The sequence below is a fragment of the Aotus nancymaae genome, unplaced genomic scaffold, assembly GCF_030222135.1.
Source record: "Aotus nancymaae isolate 86718 unplaced genomic scaffold, 86718_ANA_hifiasm-v0.15.2.pri h1tg000108l, whole genome shotgun sequence".
NCBI lineage: Eukaryota > Metazoa > Chordata > Mammalia > Primates > Aotidae > Aotus > Aotus nancymaae.
Genome location: NW_026988523.1, coordinates 39733235 through 39749211, shown reverse-complemented (window position 1 = coordinate 39749211; position 15977 = coordinate 39733235). Strand labels below are relative to the sequence as shown.

The following is a 15977-nucleotide window of genomic DNA, read 5'->3' as shown; positions in this document are numbered from 1 at the left end:
GAGACAAATGTTGACTGTCAGATTGAAATTTAATAAGCTTTGAAGTGAAGCAGATAGCTCTGTTGATAATGCTTTATAGGTTTGCAACAAAACAAAACAAGGCTTAGTGGTGTGTCTTGGCACAATTTAGATAAAGAGGTCCAGGATGCAAACCTGTGGACTGGCCGTCCTGCCATCCTCACCAAAACCCCCAACCAGGTAAAGCTGATCATTCCAAAGGCAGGTGCGATGGCCCACGCGTTTCAGCCGGCGGTCTGCACAGGGGAAGTGGAACCACAGAGGAGGAGACTTGCCTGTTGGATAGGGGCAGAGGGTTATTGAGGCAATGCACTCTATCATTTGTAGAACTCAACACGACCAAGGGCTTGCCCGTCGTTATTCTGCTCAGTTGATTTGTAGGCCTCTTCCAGTGCTTAATATTCTGTGTACTCCTTTAGCTCCTGTCAACTAATTTTTCCTCCTCCCCACCCCATCACTCCATCCTCTTTCTGCAGTCTTTAGGTTCCCCTATCTTCCCACCTTTCCCCCTTCAACCATTCGTCTGGCTCTCACGGGTATCATAGATGTAGAGATCATTGCAGATGGTGTCTCTAGCTCTGGTCAGAGTTTCTCCACCAAACAGCACAGCAAAGGGCCCGACCACAGAACATGAGTGGTGCCGTAGTCCTTGGGGCCCCTTCTGGGACCCCTGCCCACTGCTCACCAGCCTTGCAAGCTGTTCCATCAAATGAGGGGCAACAGGTGGTTCCTCCTTAGGGAGAAAGAAAGGACTGTCCGAAGAAACCTGGGCACCACAATTTTAGCCTCTTCCCGTCCTAAACAAGATGTGTGAGGAGCTAATACCTTGATTTTCCCATGACTCCAATGCCCAGCTACTTCTGATTCAGCTAAGTTGCAACCTCCAAAGAGCAACAGCTGATGACCTGGGTGGGGCCCAGGAATTTGGAGCAGGGCCGCACAGTGACCTGAGCGTGAGGCTGTGTGGCAGCCTTCTTCCTTGTAGCTGTGGACATGGCAGAAAATCAGGCCTGAGTGGGTTTTCTGGAAAATGTAAGTGCCACCGCCCTTGCCAAGGATGGATGGAGAGGAGGCACAGGGCAGTGCGGCAGGTGGGATGAGAGGGAGGGTAATATTGTAGAGAGCTCAGCTAGCTTAAACATGGTGGGTTTCCCCGGAAGGAGGAGGGTGCTAGGGTGATGACGCGGATAAACTGCCTGAGAAATCGTTCAGGCTTTTGTTTTTCCAGAGTGTAGATGAAAGGAGAGAGAAAGGTTTTGGGCAGGGGGTGCCATACCAATAGGTGCGGGCGTTGGGGTCCAGCCTTAACGTGTAGATGCTTCCATAGCGTCGCTGAGTGCGGATACCGCCCTCCCGGCCAGCCACCCGCAGCTCTTGGTCGGAGAGGCGGGTGCAGGTGTGACTACTGAGGCCGGCGGGGGGGCAGTCGCCAGGGGTCGCTGTCCACGCCTCCCACACACCGCGCTCTGTGTCCAGCGCGGTCACTGTTGCCAGGCGGCGCGACCCATCCCAGCCGCCCACCACGCAGAGCCAACGCCCGCCCACGGGTGCCGCGTCGTGGTGACTGCGCGGGGGAGTTCCCTGGGCTCCCAATCGTACGGCCTGGCCTCTAGCCGGGTCGAAGACCACCGTGTCGCTGCTGGGCTCTCTCGCTCCTCCTGCTAGGAGACCACCTACGAGATAGAACTGTCCCCGCAGTTCGGTGCATGAATGGAAGGCCCGAGCCAAAAGCGCGTCCCGAGCCACCGGCCTCCAGGCCCAGCCCGAGGCCCGACCCGGGGGCACCGCCACCGCCATGCGGCCCGAGGAGAGGGAGGGCGGTGGGGTCTGAGGCCGGGAACGCGCCCCTACATGGCGGGCCAAGCCCCTCGCCTTCCGCGGTCTTCTCCGGGAACCTCCCCCTACCGGACGCCAGCCGGGGTTTCCACCTCAAGCCCCCGCCTTCTCTCCGCCGTCACTCAGCAACCACTGCAGCGGCTGCAGCGCGACCGCTGCAAACCTAAGGTCGCAAAGCAACTGTTACCGTGGAGACAGGACACCTGGGTGGCTACCCGGACCCGTACGGGTGGTACCACCAAGGCTACGGGAGCTGTATCAGGTCAATAAGAATCCTGCAAGATTGTTAACCTCAGAAAGTCGGAGCGCGGTCGGGTCCTTAGAAGAAACCCCTGTGATCTCAGCTGTGAACTGATTTGCAGTTATGACATTTGAGGTGCAGGTGCTGCTCCACTAGGGCCGGGAGGGATCATTTGGCTTCAGGGTTTCTAACGCGGGCTGGGCTAGGAAGGGGAAGCAAAAGTCTGAGGGTGGGGAAGTGAAATTTGACTGAGTACTGGCCCGAGAGATAGGAGACCTGGGTTCTAGTCCCAGCTGTGCCCCTGACCCTCAAAGGCATTATTTCTCTCTAGGCCTTCTCAGCTGGTTTATTCCTAAAGGCTTGAAGGTCCCGATTGATTGAGTGAGAGAGTCCTTCTTCTCGCCACTAGAGGGTAGCAGAACCCAGTCTCTCAGGGGACACACACACAGAAAGAGAAGAGAGACGGAAACTACGTAGGCTTAGAAATGTGAAGTGCGGGAAGAGTGAGAAATGAGAAAAACAGACTCCAGCCCTTCCCTGATAGCTTTCTTTTATTTAAGCCAGGTTCCCGATATTAACTCTGGCTCCCAGGACCCAGGGATGTCTGAAGAGGCCCAGATGGAAGCTCACTGGTTTCAGTTGAAGGAGGAAATACAGACAGATTTTTTCCCTCCCAACACAGCTGGGGTGGGGCAAAAACAGGATCTGTGTCCTCTGGGACTGGGCTGTAAGTGTAAGTAATAACTGCCTCTTGTGGCCTTTGGTTTCTACACATCACCTTGCTCCCCATCATACCTGAGAAATTGAGACCATAGAGAGTGGCCAGGCAGGAGGATCACTTGAGGCCAGGAGTTCAGGAGTTCAAGACCAACCTGGGTAACATAGCGAGACCCTGTCTCTACAAAAAGAAAAAAAAGAGAGAAAGAGTGGCCAGGGGTGCAGTGAGGATGGGCATGTGATGCAGGGTCCAATATAGCAGAGCAGTGCGAACCCTCCTCTTCCCAACTGGTGGTCCTCAGAGAACACAGCATGGGGACAGCATGGGCAGGAAAGGCACAGTTATAGAGACTGGAAGGTTACCAGGACCTGTTCCCCGCCTGTACCTTAAAGCCAAGATTCAACAAGAGCTTTGAAAGTCTCTGCCCTCCCAACTATAGCTTTCCCTGAGTATGACAGGCAGTATTCTCAGTTTTCCAAAATCACGGTAAGAATCTCTAAAAAATTACTAACTTTTACTGTCCTTGGCTGAAATCTGAAAGTCAGTCTTGTACCTCAGGCTTCTCACTGGCTATCCTCCCAACAGCTGGATTCAGATCTGTCACACTCCTAGGATTAGGCAAGGGCCTGCCTCAGGGGTGGGGCAATTTTCCTTAAATCTTATTGGCCTATATGTCCATTTTAGGCTCTTGCTTTTGCCTAAGTCTTTGGCTGTTCTGTCAGACTTATTTTCAGCCTCTCCTGGATAGAAATGGGAACTCCCCACCCCAGGGGCCTTTCCAACTCCTCTCTCCCAGCTTCCTCTCTGACTCTGAGTCCTCAGCAGTAGGCATCTTAGTTAGACGTGGAGCTTGAACCTCACATATTCCCTGGCTGTACCCTCTCCAATTCTGTACCTGGATGCTTCCAGGTCCTCCTAATAGCTGGAAGCATCTACCCATTGCTTTGCCAACCTGAGACCCTGAGAGAGGAACTGCCTAGGACTCCTACCTTCTTAGGTTAGTTTGAACCAAATCTATATTCTGGAGGAGGGAGAACAGAAGCCAGAAGGAGAGACACAGAGAGAAGAAGAAAGCAAACCAGCCAACTTGGACTTGTATGATACATGCCTCACACCGCGGGACAGCATCTGCAGTGCTCTATAAGGACCTTGTCAATGATACACAAACTGAAAGGGCATTAAGAGGAGTGAAAGGAGCCGGGTGCGGTGGCTCACGCCTGTAATCCCAGCACTTTGGGAGGCTGAGGTGGGTGGATCACGAGGTCAGGGGTTCAAGACCAGCCTGACCAACATGATGAAACCCCATCTCTACTTAAAACTACAAAAATTAGCTGGGCGTGGTGGCACGAACCTGTAATCCCAGCTACTTGGGAGGCTGAGGCAGGAGAAATGCTTGAATCCAGGAGGCGGAGGTTGCAGTGAGCTGAAAGCATGCCATTTTACTCCAGCCTGGGTGACAGAGCAAGACTCCATTTAAAAAAAAAAAAAAAAAGATAAGTGAAAGGGAAAGCTGAGAGAAAATTCTGAGACACAGGGAGAAGGGCAGCCAGGGCTCTGGACTTGCTTTCACCTGCTAATAATATACAGGGACAACCTCTGTCCAGGCATGGGAGCAGGGACTGAATATCCCGAAGGTCTTCCAATCCTGATGTGACCTCTGACTTTGGCTTTGTTTCAGTCAGCCAAGGGTCTACGTTATCTCTAGCAAGCAAGCAAGCACCCAGCTTCCTACCTCACCTTAAATGTCTGTCCTAGCCCCAAATCTAGGCCTCCTTGCCTCAAACCTTCACAAAGCTCTTACTCTGTCTTCTCCCTTCCTTAGCCCCATTTTCTGACACTGGAACCATCTCTGGTTCTTAGCATTGTTCAGTACATACAGAAAACCAGCAATTGGGCTGGGTGTGTTGGCTTACGCCTACAATTCCAACACTTTGGGAGGCCAAGGGGGTGGGTCACTTGAGGCCAGGAGTTCGAGACCAGCCTGGCCAACATGGTGAAACCCCGTCTCTACTGAAAAAATTAAAAAAATTAGCTGGGTGTGGTGGTGCATGCCTGTAGTCCCAGCTACTCTGTAGGCTGAGGCACAAGAATCATTTCAACCTGGGAGGCCGAGGTTGCAGTGAGACTAGATTGTGCCACTGCACTCCAGCCTGGGTGACAGAGTGAGACTCTGTCTCAAAAAAAATGAATGGGCCAGGCGTGGTGGCTCATGCCTATAATCCCAGCACTTTGGGAGGCCGAGACGGGTGGATCACGAGGTCAAGAGATCGAGACCATCCTGGTCAACATGGTGAAACCCCGTCTCTACTAAAAATTAAAAAAAAATACAAAAAAATTAGCTGGGCATGGTGGCGCATGCCTGTAGTCCCAGCTACTCAGGAGGCTGAGGCAGGAGAATTGCCTGAACCCAGGAGACGGAGGTTGCAGTGAGCCAAGATCATGCTACTGCACTCCACAGCCTGGGCAACAGAGTGAGACTCCATTCAAAAAAAAAAAAAAAAAAAAAAGACATGGACAAAAGAACAGAGAAGTGACCAGGTAAAGAGACCGCATGAGGTCAGATCTTTTTTTTTTTCTTCTTCTTTTGTTATGAGGTCAGATCTTGAGAGCTCCTTTAACTGGATGTGAGCTCGAAGGAGATTGAGAGAAAGGTGAAATTATAAGCAGGCTTTAGGGTGGAGGGGAGTGGTAATCAGCCAATAGGTAGGATAAGGATGGGGAGGAGTTTATGTTGTTGAGGGAGTAGGCAATGTTGAGTAGGAAAGTATCATTGGGTCATTGCTGAGTGGTGGGAATTGAGGGCAGAAGAGGGAAGGACTTGAGTGATTATAGCATCTAGAAATTTCTCTTTGGGTCCTTCTGTCTCTGTTTCAGATTTTGTCTTGGTCACTTCAGCCACTTTGTCTCTTTGAATTCTCCCCCTTCAGTAACTCTGTGTGTGTGTGTGTGTGTGTGTGTGTGTGTGTGTGTCTCAATACAGACTATCCCTGACTTAACAATGGTTCAACTTACAATTTTTTTTTTGAGATGGTGCGATCTTGGCTCATTGCAATGTCTACCTGCTGGGTTCAAGCAATTCTCCTGCCTTAACCTCCTGAGTAGCTGGGACTACAGGCATGTGTCACCATGCCCAGCTAATTTTTTGTATTTTTGGTAGAGACAGAGTTTCATCATGTTGGCCAGGCTGGCCTCTATCTCTTGACCTTATGATCCGTCTGCCTCAGCCTCCCAAAGTTGAATTTGATATTTCCTAGGGTTAGCAACTGGTATATTAAATGCATTTTCAACTTGCATGTTCAATTTGCAATGGGCTTATCAGGACATAACCCCATCATAAGAGTCAAGGAGCATTTGTGTATTTTTCTGTCTGTAAGTTTCCATCTCACTGTGCCTTGACATCTGTCTCCCACCATTTCTACTTTTGTGTTTCTCTCTCTGGGTTACTGACCTTTTTTTCCTGCTGAACAGAGCCAGCCATCTGTCTTTCCTGCAAGGAGCTTTAGAACTTTCCAGAAGTGGCCAGACTTGTTCCCTTTGGCAGCTTTCGAGAACTGTAGCACCAGTTTGGGGCCCCTGGGCAGTCATAATGTCTGGATTTTTGATGAGGACCTGAGTGAGCCTCAATACATAGGGCCTCAGGAAGCAGGATTTCCCCAGAGAAGACCTCAGTGGGGGCTTAGTGTCAAAGACGTTCGTCCCTTACCCCATACTCTGGTCCTAGATTTTGTGGTAGTGTGTTCATGGGAACTTGGGAAGTTCGTGGAGTGAGAGCAAGGAGGAGGGGCTCTGCACACAACTGGACCTACTGAGAAACAGGACCTGAACATGCCTTGCATTCAGCTGCCTCCTCCCCTGGATGGCGCACTCCAGCTTTAGGGCCCTCGAGGAACAAGCAGATTCAGCCCCCTGCGCACCAAGAGTTGTTAGGCAATCAGGAAATGTGGTTATCATTAAAGGATGGGGCTGGTATTGGGGAATCAGTGGGCCTACAGGATAGGCAAAGAACAACATAGCACATGGCAAGGCTTCGATGTAATTGCCTAGAAAACAGGAGGCCACCATCCTGATACTGGGCGTAGTGAAGCTCCATCTGGAGGGGAGCAAAGGTGTTTTCTAGGGGAGGAAAAGCTGCTGGAGCCCCTGTGTTCTGTATGGGGGTATGCTCACACCTCCGTGGATGGAGGGGGGTGATCCTAGGGAGGAGCAGGAGGAGTGACTTTGAAGCCTCGGTCCTGGGGGGTGGGATCAAGGCCCGTATTGGTAATCTTTCACCGCATCATCAGCTCCTCAACACCTTTCTGTACAAACTGCAGAAAGTTTGCAATGAGCAGATCAGGAATAGCTTATCACAGAGACAGAGTTGTATAGAAATGGATCACAAATATTTTATCCACACTTATGCTTCCAACTAGTTCCACTCTGATTTATTTTTCACCCTCCTCTCTCCCCAAGCACAAAGGACTCTCCCCCAGCCTCTGACTCTTCTCTGACCTGGGACCTCACTGCAGACAGACAGGATATTACTCACCAAGGAGCTCTCTCATCTACTTCTACCCCCAACCCGTCCTCCTGCACCTCACCCTCCCTCCCACCCCTTACCACCGGGGCCCACTCCCTCCCTCCCCCACTCACTCAATCTGACCCTCACTCTCACTCTTCTTCTCCCCCACCCCACCCCACCCATCTTGTCCCTCCCTGACTCACCTCAAGTCCCATTGACACAAACAAAAATTTCAGCACAACCCACTCCAACCGGTTTGGCTGAGGCGTGCAGCCTGTCATGGGGACAGAGACAGGTATGAGGGATGCTTGGATGCCTGCAGTTCGTGAAGAACATCCGCTGCTGTGCACACAGAGATGGTCCCACATGTGTGCATAGCATGTGTGTGTACACAGATACATAGGGAACACATGCTGGTGGTATATAGTATGTTCTAGTTGTTTCTAGTTGTTTCTGTGTCTGTCTCTCCTGATTCGAGGGCTCCTGGAGGGCAGGACTACGTGTTCCGTGTCTGGGTCTCCTCCCTTGAGCCTGACACATAGTGGTACTCACTTGATGCCTGTTGAAGGAACGCATGGGTGCAGGCGTGCACGCAGCAATGCCACTCAGACAAACACACACGATAAAGACACTATCGTGGCTTGAGTTGTTCTCATAACCGAACCAGGATACCAAGCATTGGTCTTGAAAATCTTCCCCATCCAATATTTCCTTCCAGCCCCCATCCTAGAATATGCCTTCCCCAGCCTTCGTCCTAGGAGAGGGTAGGAAAGGCCTAAGTTTGAGGGCATATTCTCTAAGAGCATGGCCCGTGTGAGACATGCAGGGCTGAGGGAAGGAGGAGACAGAGGGACTTGAGATAGATACTTGTGAAAGGAGGAGAGAGAGGTCCCGACCTCCGTCAAAGGCCTGGAGAGGGCTGCCAGAATCCAGTGGTGCCCTTAGCCTACTTCGCGGCTGCCTCTGGTGTTTACTGGGACCCAAACATACCCGTGAAATAATGAGTACGGCCACACCCTAAGACCACCTCTGGGCAGTTGTGCCTCCCTTCCGTGCGCCATATGGCTAGAGCCCAGGGTGAGTGACTGAGGGGCCCAGCCAGGGGTTCACAGACATCCTGACTGGTAGCACTTTCACAGGGCTGTACTGTGAATGGATAGGCTGAAGGAGATTGGACCCCCATCTGTGATCTAACTGCTTTCCCACTCCCATGCCTCAGTTTCTCCTGTGGCTTCCTCTACCTGGAGGGGTGAATCCGTGGGAAGGAAAGCAGTTCCTCCGAAAGCATGCGCTAGGATCCAAGGTGTGATCATTGTAATTATAACACAGGATGCTCCCCCTCCCATTCCCGCTGGCCCTGCTCCACCTCTGCCACAGTGGATCTCAAAGCGGCATCTGGGCGGGGCTGTTCCCTTGGCACAGGTGGGGACTTGAAGAGGGGAAGGGGTTAGAGGTGGAGAGAAACTGGGGAGTTCTGGCATCCAGCCTGGCCTTTAAGCGCCTCTGACCTGCAGGAAATAGCCCCTGAAGAAGAGGTCACTGCCATGGTCATTGCTGAGAGTTGGGATCCAGAGCCAGAGTTGGGGTCACAGTCCAGTGACAGGGATAAAGTCCAGGTCACAACCCCAACTCACGGCCAGTCACGATCTCTGCTTTACTGATCCTACTTCACCACCTTTTCCATCTGAACAGCTCGTTTATTCAGAAATTCAGGCCTTCACCAAAATTTCTTCAGTTCCCAGGAAATGCTATGGCCTGTCCTAGCATGGAAGACTGAGACAAGATTACAGATCAAGCCCCACTTTCAAGGCGTTCACAGGCTACAACTCTTGCCCTGTCCCACAATTTAATACATTTACGGAATCCCTGGCACACAGCAGGCCTCAATCAATGTTTTTTTGACTTGAAGCTTACAATTTAGTTAAGGAGATAAGATGTACACAAATTATGAGCACATAAGCTATAATAAAAGGACTAGCAAAGGCTGAGGAAGAATAGAAGAAAGATTAATTTGGGTGGGAGGAGCAGAGAAGGCTTCACGAAGATGTGGCATTTGAGGTTGGCTTTGAAAGATGAGTAAGAGTCTTACAGGTCGAGTTGGTGTGGTGGTGGTGGAAGATCCGCATGGAACGACCCTTCCTTATGGCTTCTTTATTCCTCCTTTCTGCCTCCTCCAGATGGAAGGGTCCTATTGTAGAACTTTATATTTCTTCTTCTCCCACGTCTATCACTATGTTTACCTGGTTCTTTTTTTTAGTCCTAGTCTGCAAGTGATCTTGCCCCTGCTCTTCACTAAGTTTTCGGTGGGCTGAGAATATGCCCTCTTCCTTTGGCTATCCCAGGGAGGCCAGTAAGGTTTGGTGTAACTCGGCAGTCACATTTGATGCATTCAGAATGGAAACACGTGGTCTGACAAGGCTGAAAGTACTTATAGGAATACAGGGCCAGAGGCTTGAAACTAACATTGTCTTTGCAAAATCCAGACCTGTGGTCTTGTACAATCACCTTGGAGTAAAATGGGTAAAATGACCATGGAGGCTGGGCACGGTGGCTTACGCCTATAATCCCAGCACTTTGGGAGGCTGAGGTGGGTGGATTATGAAGTTAGGAGTTCGAGACCAGCCTGGCCAACATGGTGAAACCCCGTCTCTACTAAAGACACAAAAAATTAGCTGGGCGTGGTGGTGGGCACCTGTAATCCCAGCTACTTAGGAGACTGAGGCAGAAAAATCACATGAACCAGGGATTTGGAGAGCTGAGATCGCGCCACTGGACTCCAGCCTGGTGACAGAACGAGATTACATCTAAAAAGAAAAAGATCATGGAGACGGTAGAGCGGACCTTTCTCCTCAGATTGTGCTGCTGCACTTTTGGGACTCCTGGCCAGGTTACAAGGTGTTGAAGCTGAGAGAAGGCCCTGATAGGGAAGCCTGGAACCTGTAGGGCTAATTTCTTGGCCTCTCCTATGTGGAGTTGGGGTTAGATAAGTTACAGAAGCTCTTTCTCAGGGGTCTTTGAAGTACTTCCCTACCTCAGGGATAGAAGTGTCTGAGCAAACCACGAGACTCCTCTGGCAAGGTCCTCCCCACTCAGGGCCTCAGCTATCTCATCTGAGGAATGAAGTATATAGGCGAGCACTGACAGACGACTCCTCGGTTCTGGCCTTCTCTGATTCTGTGGCTCCAAAGCTGAGACCTTCCAGGAGATCCAGGAACTTGTCAAGACCCCCAGGAGGTAGAAAGGCTAGCTGGGGTGTGGGACGCTTGGGTTCCTTTCTACCCACAAAGGCCCTGCCCCCGTTCATCCTGGCCTGGCCTGGAGCCCTGGGCCTCCCTTCGCCCCCACCCTTGCCTCTCCCTTCCACATACATACAGGCAAAGCCTGGAGCTGAGGATGGGACCCCACCGCCCCCACCCAGGTCCTGCCCTCCTTCCCGCCCTCCCTGGCGCCCATTAGCCAGCCCAGGCCGTGGGGGTGGTGACTGCTGAGTCTCCGTGCCAGGCCCAGCCCCCAGAGACGCACCTGTTCTGACCTGCTGAGCAGGTTCCCAGGTTTCTGCCGTCGTTGTTGGCCACGGCGTGGGAAGCAGCTCTGGGGGAGCTCGGAGCTCCCGATCACGGCTTCTTGGGGGTAGCTACGGCTGGGTGGGTAGAACGGGGTCGGGGCCGGGTCCCCTAGTGGAGACCCAAGTGAGAAAGGCAAGAACTCTGCGACTTCCTGCCTTCTGGGTCAATTCCTTATTCAAGTCTGCAGCGGCTCCCAGGGAGATCTTGGTGGAACTTCAGAAACACGGAGCGGTCTGCCTTCAACCATGCCCCTGTCCCTGGGAGCCGAGATTTGGGGCCCTGAGGCTGGGCTGCTGCTGCTGCTGCTGGCATCGTTTACAGGTAAGACTTGCCTGAACCATCAGGACACTTGCTTCTGAGCCCAACCCGGCACTGACACACATACACATAGACACACACGCATGCACACAAACATTCTCCTTCCTTTGACTCTGAACTCAGAGCCAGTCTCTCTTCCAGCGCCAGCTTCCAGCAGTGCCCCCAGAAAAGCCAGTAGAGTCCTTCCCCTTCATGTTTCCTCCCAGCCCCGAGGCCAGGTCACTGTGTTTGGGATCCCTGACACCTCTGCCTTGCCTAGGCCTGAGCTGTCTTGGGGAATAGATGTGGTGGCCCAGTGCAGGTGGGCAGGGAGGTGGGACTTGTGAGGATCCTGTTCACCCCAGGGATTCCGGAGGTGCCTTGGCCTACCCTCTGGGCTCTGGAACGGCTGCCTGGAACTGGGGCTGACTCAGGGCTCAGTTGGTCTCTGCAGTCATCAGGGTGCAGGAAGCCTGATGCCCAGAGAGTGGATGGGGGATTTCTATTTCCTTCTCTTCTCTCCATGATGTTCTAGAGCACCAGGACTGGGGCACCTGTTGGGGACTATGGGAGAGCTGAGAATGTCTGTCACTCAGGCCCCTCCCTTTCTCTAGGCACAGTATTAGGTGCCAGGGTGGTAATGAGGGGGTTTAGATGGGTGGGGGTCTAAGTGGGAAACCTTCTGGCTAGGGTGTGGTTCCCTTTTGTTCATCTCCTGTTCCCCCATTGTCGAACTAGATGCCTTGTATTACTCCTCACCTCCCGCCTGTCTAACGTATATAGAGCAGATATGAATTCTCGGAATGTATAATCTTCAGAGAGGAGGAGAGCGTGTGTGCATGTGTGTGCACAGTGAGACCTCAGTGGGATTCCATAGGCTGTTCCTAAGGTAATGAGTAACTGAGAAATCTTTGTCCTTCAAAAGATGGGGCCTGATCTGAACAGCACAGTTTGATCCTCAGCCCCAGGAGCAGTAGCATGGGAGCCTCAGTTGCCCAGCAAGATCTAGCAGTGATTTCTACCTCTGTCTCCAGCCGAAGCTCTCAGGAGGGTAATAAGGCCTAGATATGTGGGTTGGTGAAGGTATGGGCTGCTCCCATTCTGCTTTCTTTTTCTTTTCTTTCTTTTTTTTTTTTTTGATGGAGTCTCACTCTGTCGCTCAGGCTGGAGTGCAGTGGCATGATCTCAGCTCACTGCAACCTCTGCCTCCCGGGTTCAAGCGATTCTCCTGCCTCAGCCTCCTGAGTAGCTGGGATTTACAGGCTTGTGCCACCACACCCAGCTGATTTTTGTATTCTTTTTAGTAGAGACAGGGTTTCGCCATGTTGACCACAATGGTCTTGAACTCCTGACCTCATGATCTGCCCGCCTTGGCCTCCCAAAGTGCTGGGATTACAGACATGAGCCACCGCTCCCGGCCCCACTCTGATTTTATAATAGGTCATGGGCCCAGCCTCCAGTCACAGGATACTGAGCTTTACCCTGCCATCCGCTTACGGTCCCCTACCATCTGTGTTTTAATCGCCATCTTCCAGATACTCCTTCTCACTTGTTTAAGGCAAAAAGGTAGGGCCTAGTTGCTGCAGTCGGGGAACCCAGCAGTCACTTTCCTGTGGGATCTACCCACACCTAAAGAGAGGAGCCATGCCATCTCAGGACTTGGAAGAGATCAAAGAGATCACCACTTCAACTCTCTCATTTTACAGATGAAAAAACAGAGAGAAATAGATAGGCAAGTGAGATCTGCAAGATTACTCAATGTTAGAAGTAGACACACGCATGCATGCACACAAACATCTCTTTCCTGTGACTCTGAACTGAGGAGCCAATCTCTCTCTCCCACACCCAGCTTCCAGCAGTGTCTCCAGAAGAGCCAGTAGCCCTTCCCCTTCATGTTCCCTCCCAGTCCCCAGGCCAGGTCACTATGTTTGGGATCCCTGATTACCTCTGCTCTGTATTTGGAGCATAACCAGAGTTAGTGACTTGGTCTTCTGACTCAGAGTTCATTGAAGAATAGTACATTTGAGTGCACACTGGGTACAGCCTGGATACTAGATGCTGGAGATGCAATGGTGAATGTATCACATGGTCCTTGCCTTCCTTTTCCATGATGGAAAAACTGTTCTTACTAAGAGAAGCCGAGGGAAGGGGAAAGGAGACCCTCTTCTAGTTAGACCTCATGCAATGCCTGACAGTAAGGAAGGAAGCCTGGCCCCAGCTCGCCCCACGAAGCTGGTACCTTGTAGGAGGCCACTCTGCTGCTGCTGCTGCAGCTATCATCTGGACAGAAATGAGGTTGCTTTGGGAGCTGGAGACTTCCAGCCTGAGGGTGAGATGGTCCCACCTCCACTACCACCACCATTCTGGCTCTTCTGTGTGTGGACATCTTCAGAGCTCCCAGGAACCTGGAATGTTTCATGTCTCTGATGAATCCTTGGACTGGGAAGTCAGGAGTCTTGGGTCCAGATCCCGTTTCTGCTATTAATCTGTTTGGTTACCTTGGGCAGCTATGAAACCAGACTTCAGTAGACCAAGACGATCTCTGTAATATGATGACTCTATGATTGTCCAGCCCTGGCTGAAGCGGGGTGCTGGGGTGTTGGAACAGCCACTGGCTCTGGCCGTGGAGATAGAAGTGGGGAAGGGTTCTGGTCTTGTCTCTCGGAGGGTACCAGGATGCTGCCTTCCTGGCCCTACTGCAGATTCACCCCCCACCCAAATGCTGGGCCAAATCCTGGGCCCTAGGAGCTCTGAGCCCCAGGGCCCTGCCCCACCCCTGACAGGGAAAGGAGCCCAGGCTTGGGAGGCGCCTCAGCACCAAAGCTCTTTGTCTCTCCTTAAAGGGATGAGTTTCCGGGTGAGGGCTCCTCCCTTCTCCCTCCCCCATCTCTTGCCCTGGGGCTGAGGGACCCAAATCCACGAGACACCCCTCCCCCATTAGATCCTAGTCCCCAGCTCTTTGTCTGGGTTCAGGAACCCTGCAGGACCAGAGGGCGAGTGGTGCTCTGAATTCTGAGGTCTGCCTTCTGGGGGTTAGGATCAGCTTTCTGTCTGAGGTTAGTTTCCTAGAAAAGGAGGGGCCCATCCTTGCTACTTCTGTTTACAAAGGGGGGCAGGCCCTTTCCTGTGGGACCTACCCAAACCTGGGGAAGCTGGCAAGGAGGAGGTGGTGAGAACGGGGAGAGTCCCAGGGAAGCCCCGTGACCCCAGTGACCTTGTTCCCACCCTAGTGTTTAAGGAGGATGGGCCAAGGAGGCCCCAGCTAGAGATGGTGGTGAGGAGCTTAGAGTTCATGATTCCATGAGGCAGACCAGAGCCTCAGGATCCAGGGCTCCTCTAGGCAAAGTGAACGGGGGACTAGCTACTTTGGGGCACAAACCCAGTGAGGAGAGGATGATTGGACGTTCCAGCCTCTAAAAATTTGCCTTTGCTCTGACCAAAGTCTACGCAGAGAGAAGGGACAGCGGTGACGTGAAGTGGTCACACCACTGCACTCCAGCCTGAGTGACAGAGTGAGACTCTGTGTCAAAAAAAAAAAAAGAGGAGGTGAAGTTCAGAACTGGGGAGGCATCTGCCATGCCTCTGGGAGGAAGGCTGTGGAGAAGGTGGCTGGGGTCATTCTTTCACTAGAACAGGCAGCCTGTGGCCTCAAGAGCTTTTCTCAGCATTTTCTGGCCACCCCCACCCCCTTCCCTCTACATTTAGTGTGTCCTGAGAGCTGGAGTTGAGGCTGTGACTTGGGAGGGGCAGACCTGGCTACAGTGGGTAGAGAGGCGGTATGGAGCAGGGGCTAGGATCCCAGGAGTTTGGGAGAAGCTGAATGCTGGGTCTCCCACCCACAGTGTGGCTGTTGTGGTGACTCAGCCGGGCTCAGACTCTGGCTCCTGGGGGTTTAGGGGACTTATCTGTGCTGGGAGCTGTGTCTGGGCCAGAGCTGGGGCCGCCTCAAGGCCTGTCCTCCCCATTGTTCTCATCTCCCTTTGTGATTGTGTGGCCCCCCTCCCCAGACACTGATCTGTGGGTGGGCATTTTGCCCAGGCTGGGAAGCTCTCACTAAGCTGGGGGGCTTAGGACAATGTGGGGTAAGTGAGGGAGGTGGATGAAGGCAGAGAGGGAATCTTGTGGTTTCTAAAGTTCCTTAGCACTCCAAGGCCAAGGTCATGGAGGGAAGAGTGGATGGAAAAGGGTTTGATGGGTTGTGCGTGTCACCTGTCCTGGATGGGGAGCTTCTGTGCGTCCCTCCCAGGTCCCTTCTCACCCCAAACTCACCCACAGACTCCAGCTCCCGGGTAGAGGCTGTTGCTGTGGGGTAAGGGAGGCAGGAGTTAACAAAGGAGCCTGAGACCCTAGACAGCTTGGACCCCTCCCCCTAGCCCGAGGCAGGATCCCCCACTCCCCGCAAAACCACACCAGACAACCCTTACCCAGGCCTGCAGCCAGAGCTGGTTTTTCTGGTGGTGGCAGCAGCAGAGTCCTGACAGAGATTCCCAGGGAGAGGCCTCCTTGGGGGGCCAGAGCTGCTGAGGGCCCAGGGGAGTGGCTGGGGGTAGTGGTGAGAAGGGTGGGAGTCCTTTTATTAGGAACCTGAGGAGCAAAGGCAGAGCGAGCACTTGTTTTGTTCTGCTGGGGAGCCCTTAATGGCAAGTTCCCATCACCTGGAGGGACAGTGACCTCATCTCTGGGTACTTCCACCTTGAGCCTGAGATGAATCTTTCCTCAAGTCTTGGGGTGAGGTGGGGAGGGATGCTGGGGGTGACATTCCAGGCATGCAGAGGTAAAGGCTCAGAGCCACACGCCACT

General features: G+C 52.6%; 2 protein-coding genes across 2 annotated transcripts in view; one reads left to right on the top strand and one right to left on the bottom strand.

Moving 5' to 3' along the window:
• Positions 1-10: 10 nt before the first annotated feature.
• On the bottom strand, positions 11-1990 carry KLHDC9 (kelch domain containing 9). Its single transcript, XM_012449623.3, has 4 exons — positions 1295-1990; positions 844-1003; positions 553-751; positions 11-293 (listed from the first exon to the last, which is right to left on the bottom strand). The coding sequence occupies exons 1-4, from the start codon at positions 1813-1815 to the stop codon at positions 127-129; spliced, it is 1047 nt and encodes a 348-aa protein (XP_012305046.1). The 5' UTR covers positions 1816-1990; the 3' UTR covers positions 11-126.
• The window catches only part of NECTIN4 (nectin cell adhesion molecule 4), a 26337-nt gene continuing 12318 nt past the window's right edge, over positions 1959-15977 (top strand). Inside the window, exons 1-4 of the mRNA XM_012449616.2 lie at positions 1959-2236; positions 2660-2828; positions 10408-10548; positions 11061-11201. Of these exons, the coding sequence (XP_012305039.2) occupies positions 2219-2236; positions 2660-2828; positions 10408-10548; positions 11061-11201 (469 nt within the window). The 5' untranslated portion in view covers positions 1959-2218. The remainder of the gene's footprint in view (positions 2237-2659; positions 2829-10407; positions 10549-11060; positions 11202-15977) is intronic.

Excerpts from the sequence above, each read along its gene's own strand:
- KLHDC9 (XM_012449623.3), bottom strand. The coding sequence starts at position 1,815 with ATGGCGGTGGCGGTGCCCCCGGGTCGGGCCTCGGGCTGGGCCTGGAGG. Across the intron at positions 1,004-1,294 it reads CCCAACGCCCGCACCTATTG|CTACAAGGAAGAAGGCTGCC; the intron begins GTATGGCACCCC and ends CCATGTCCACAG. Across the intron at positions 752-843 it reads GGAGTCATGGGAAAATCAAG|GAGGAACCACCTGTTGCCCC; the intron begins GTATTAGCTCCT and ends TTTCTCCCTAAG.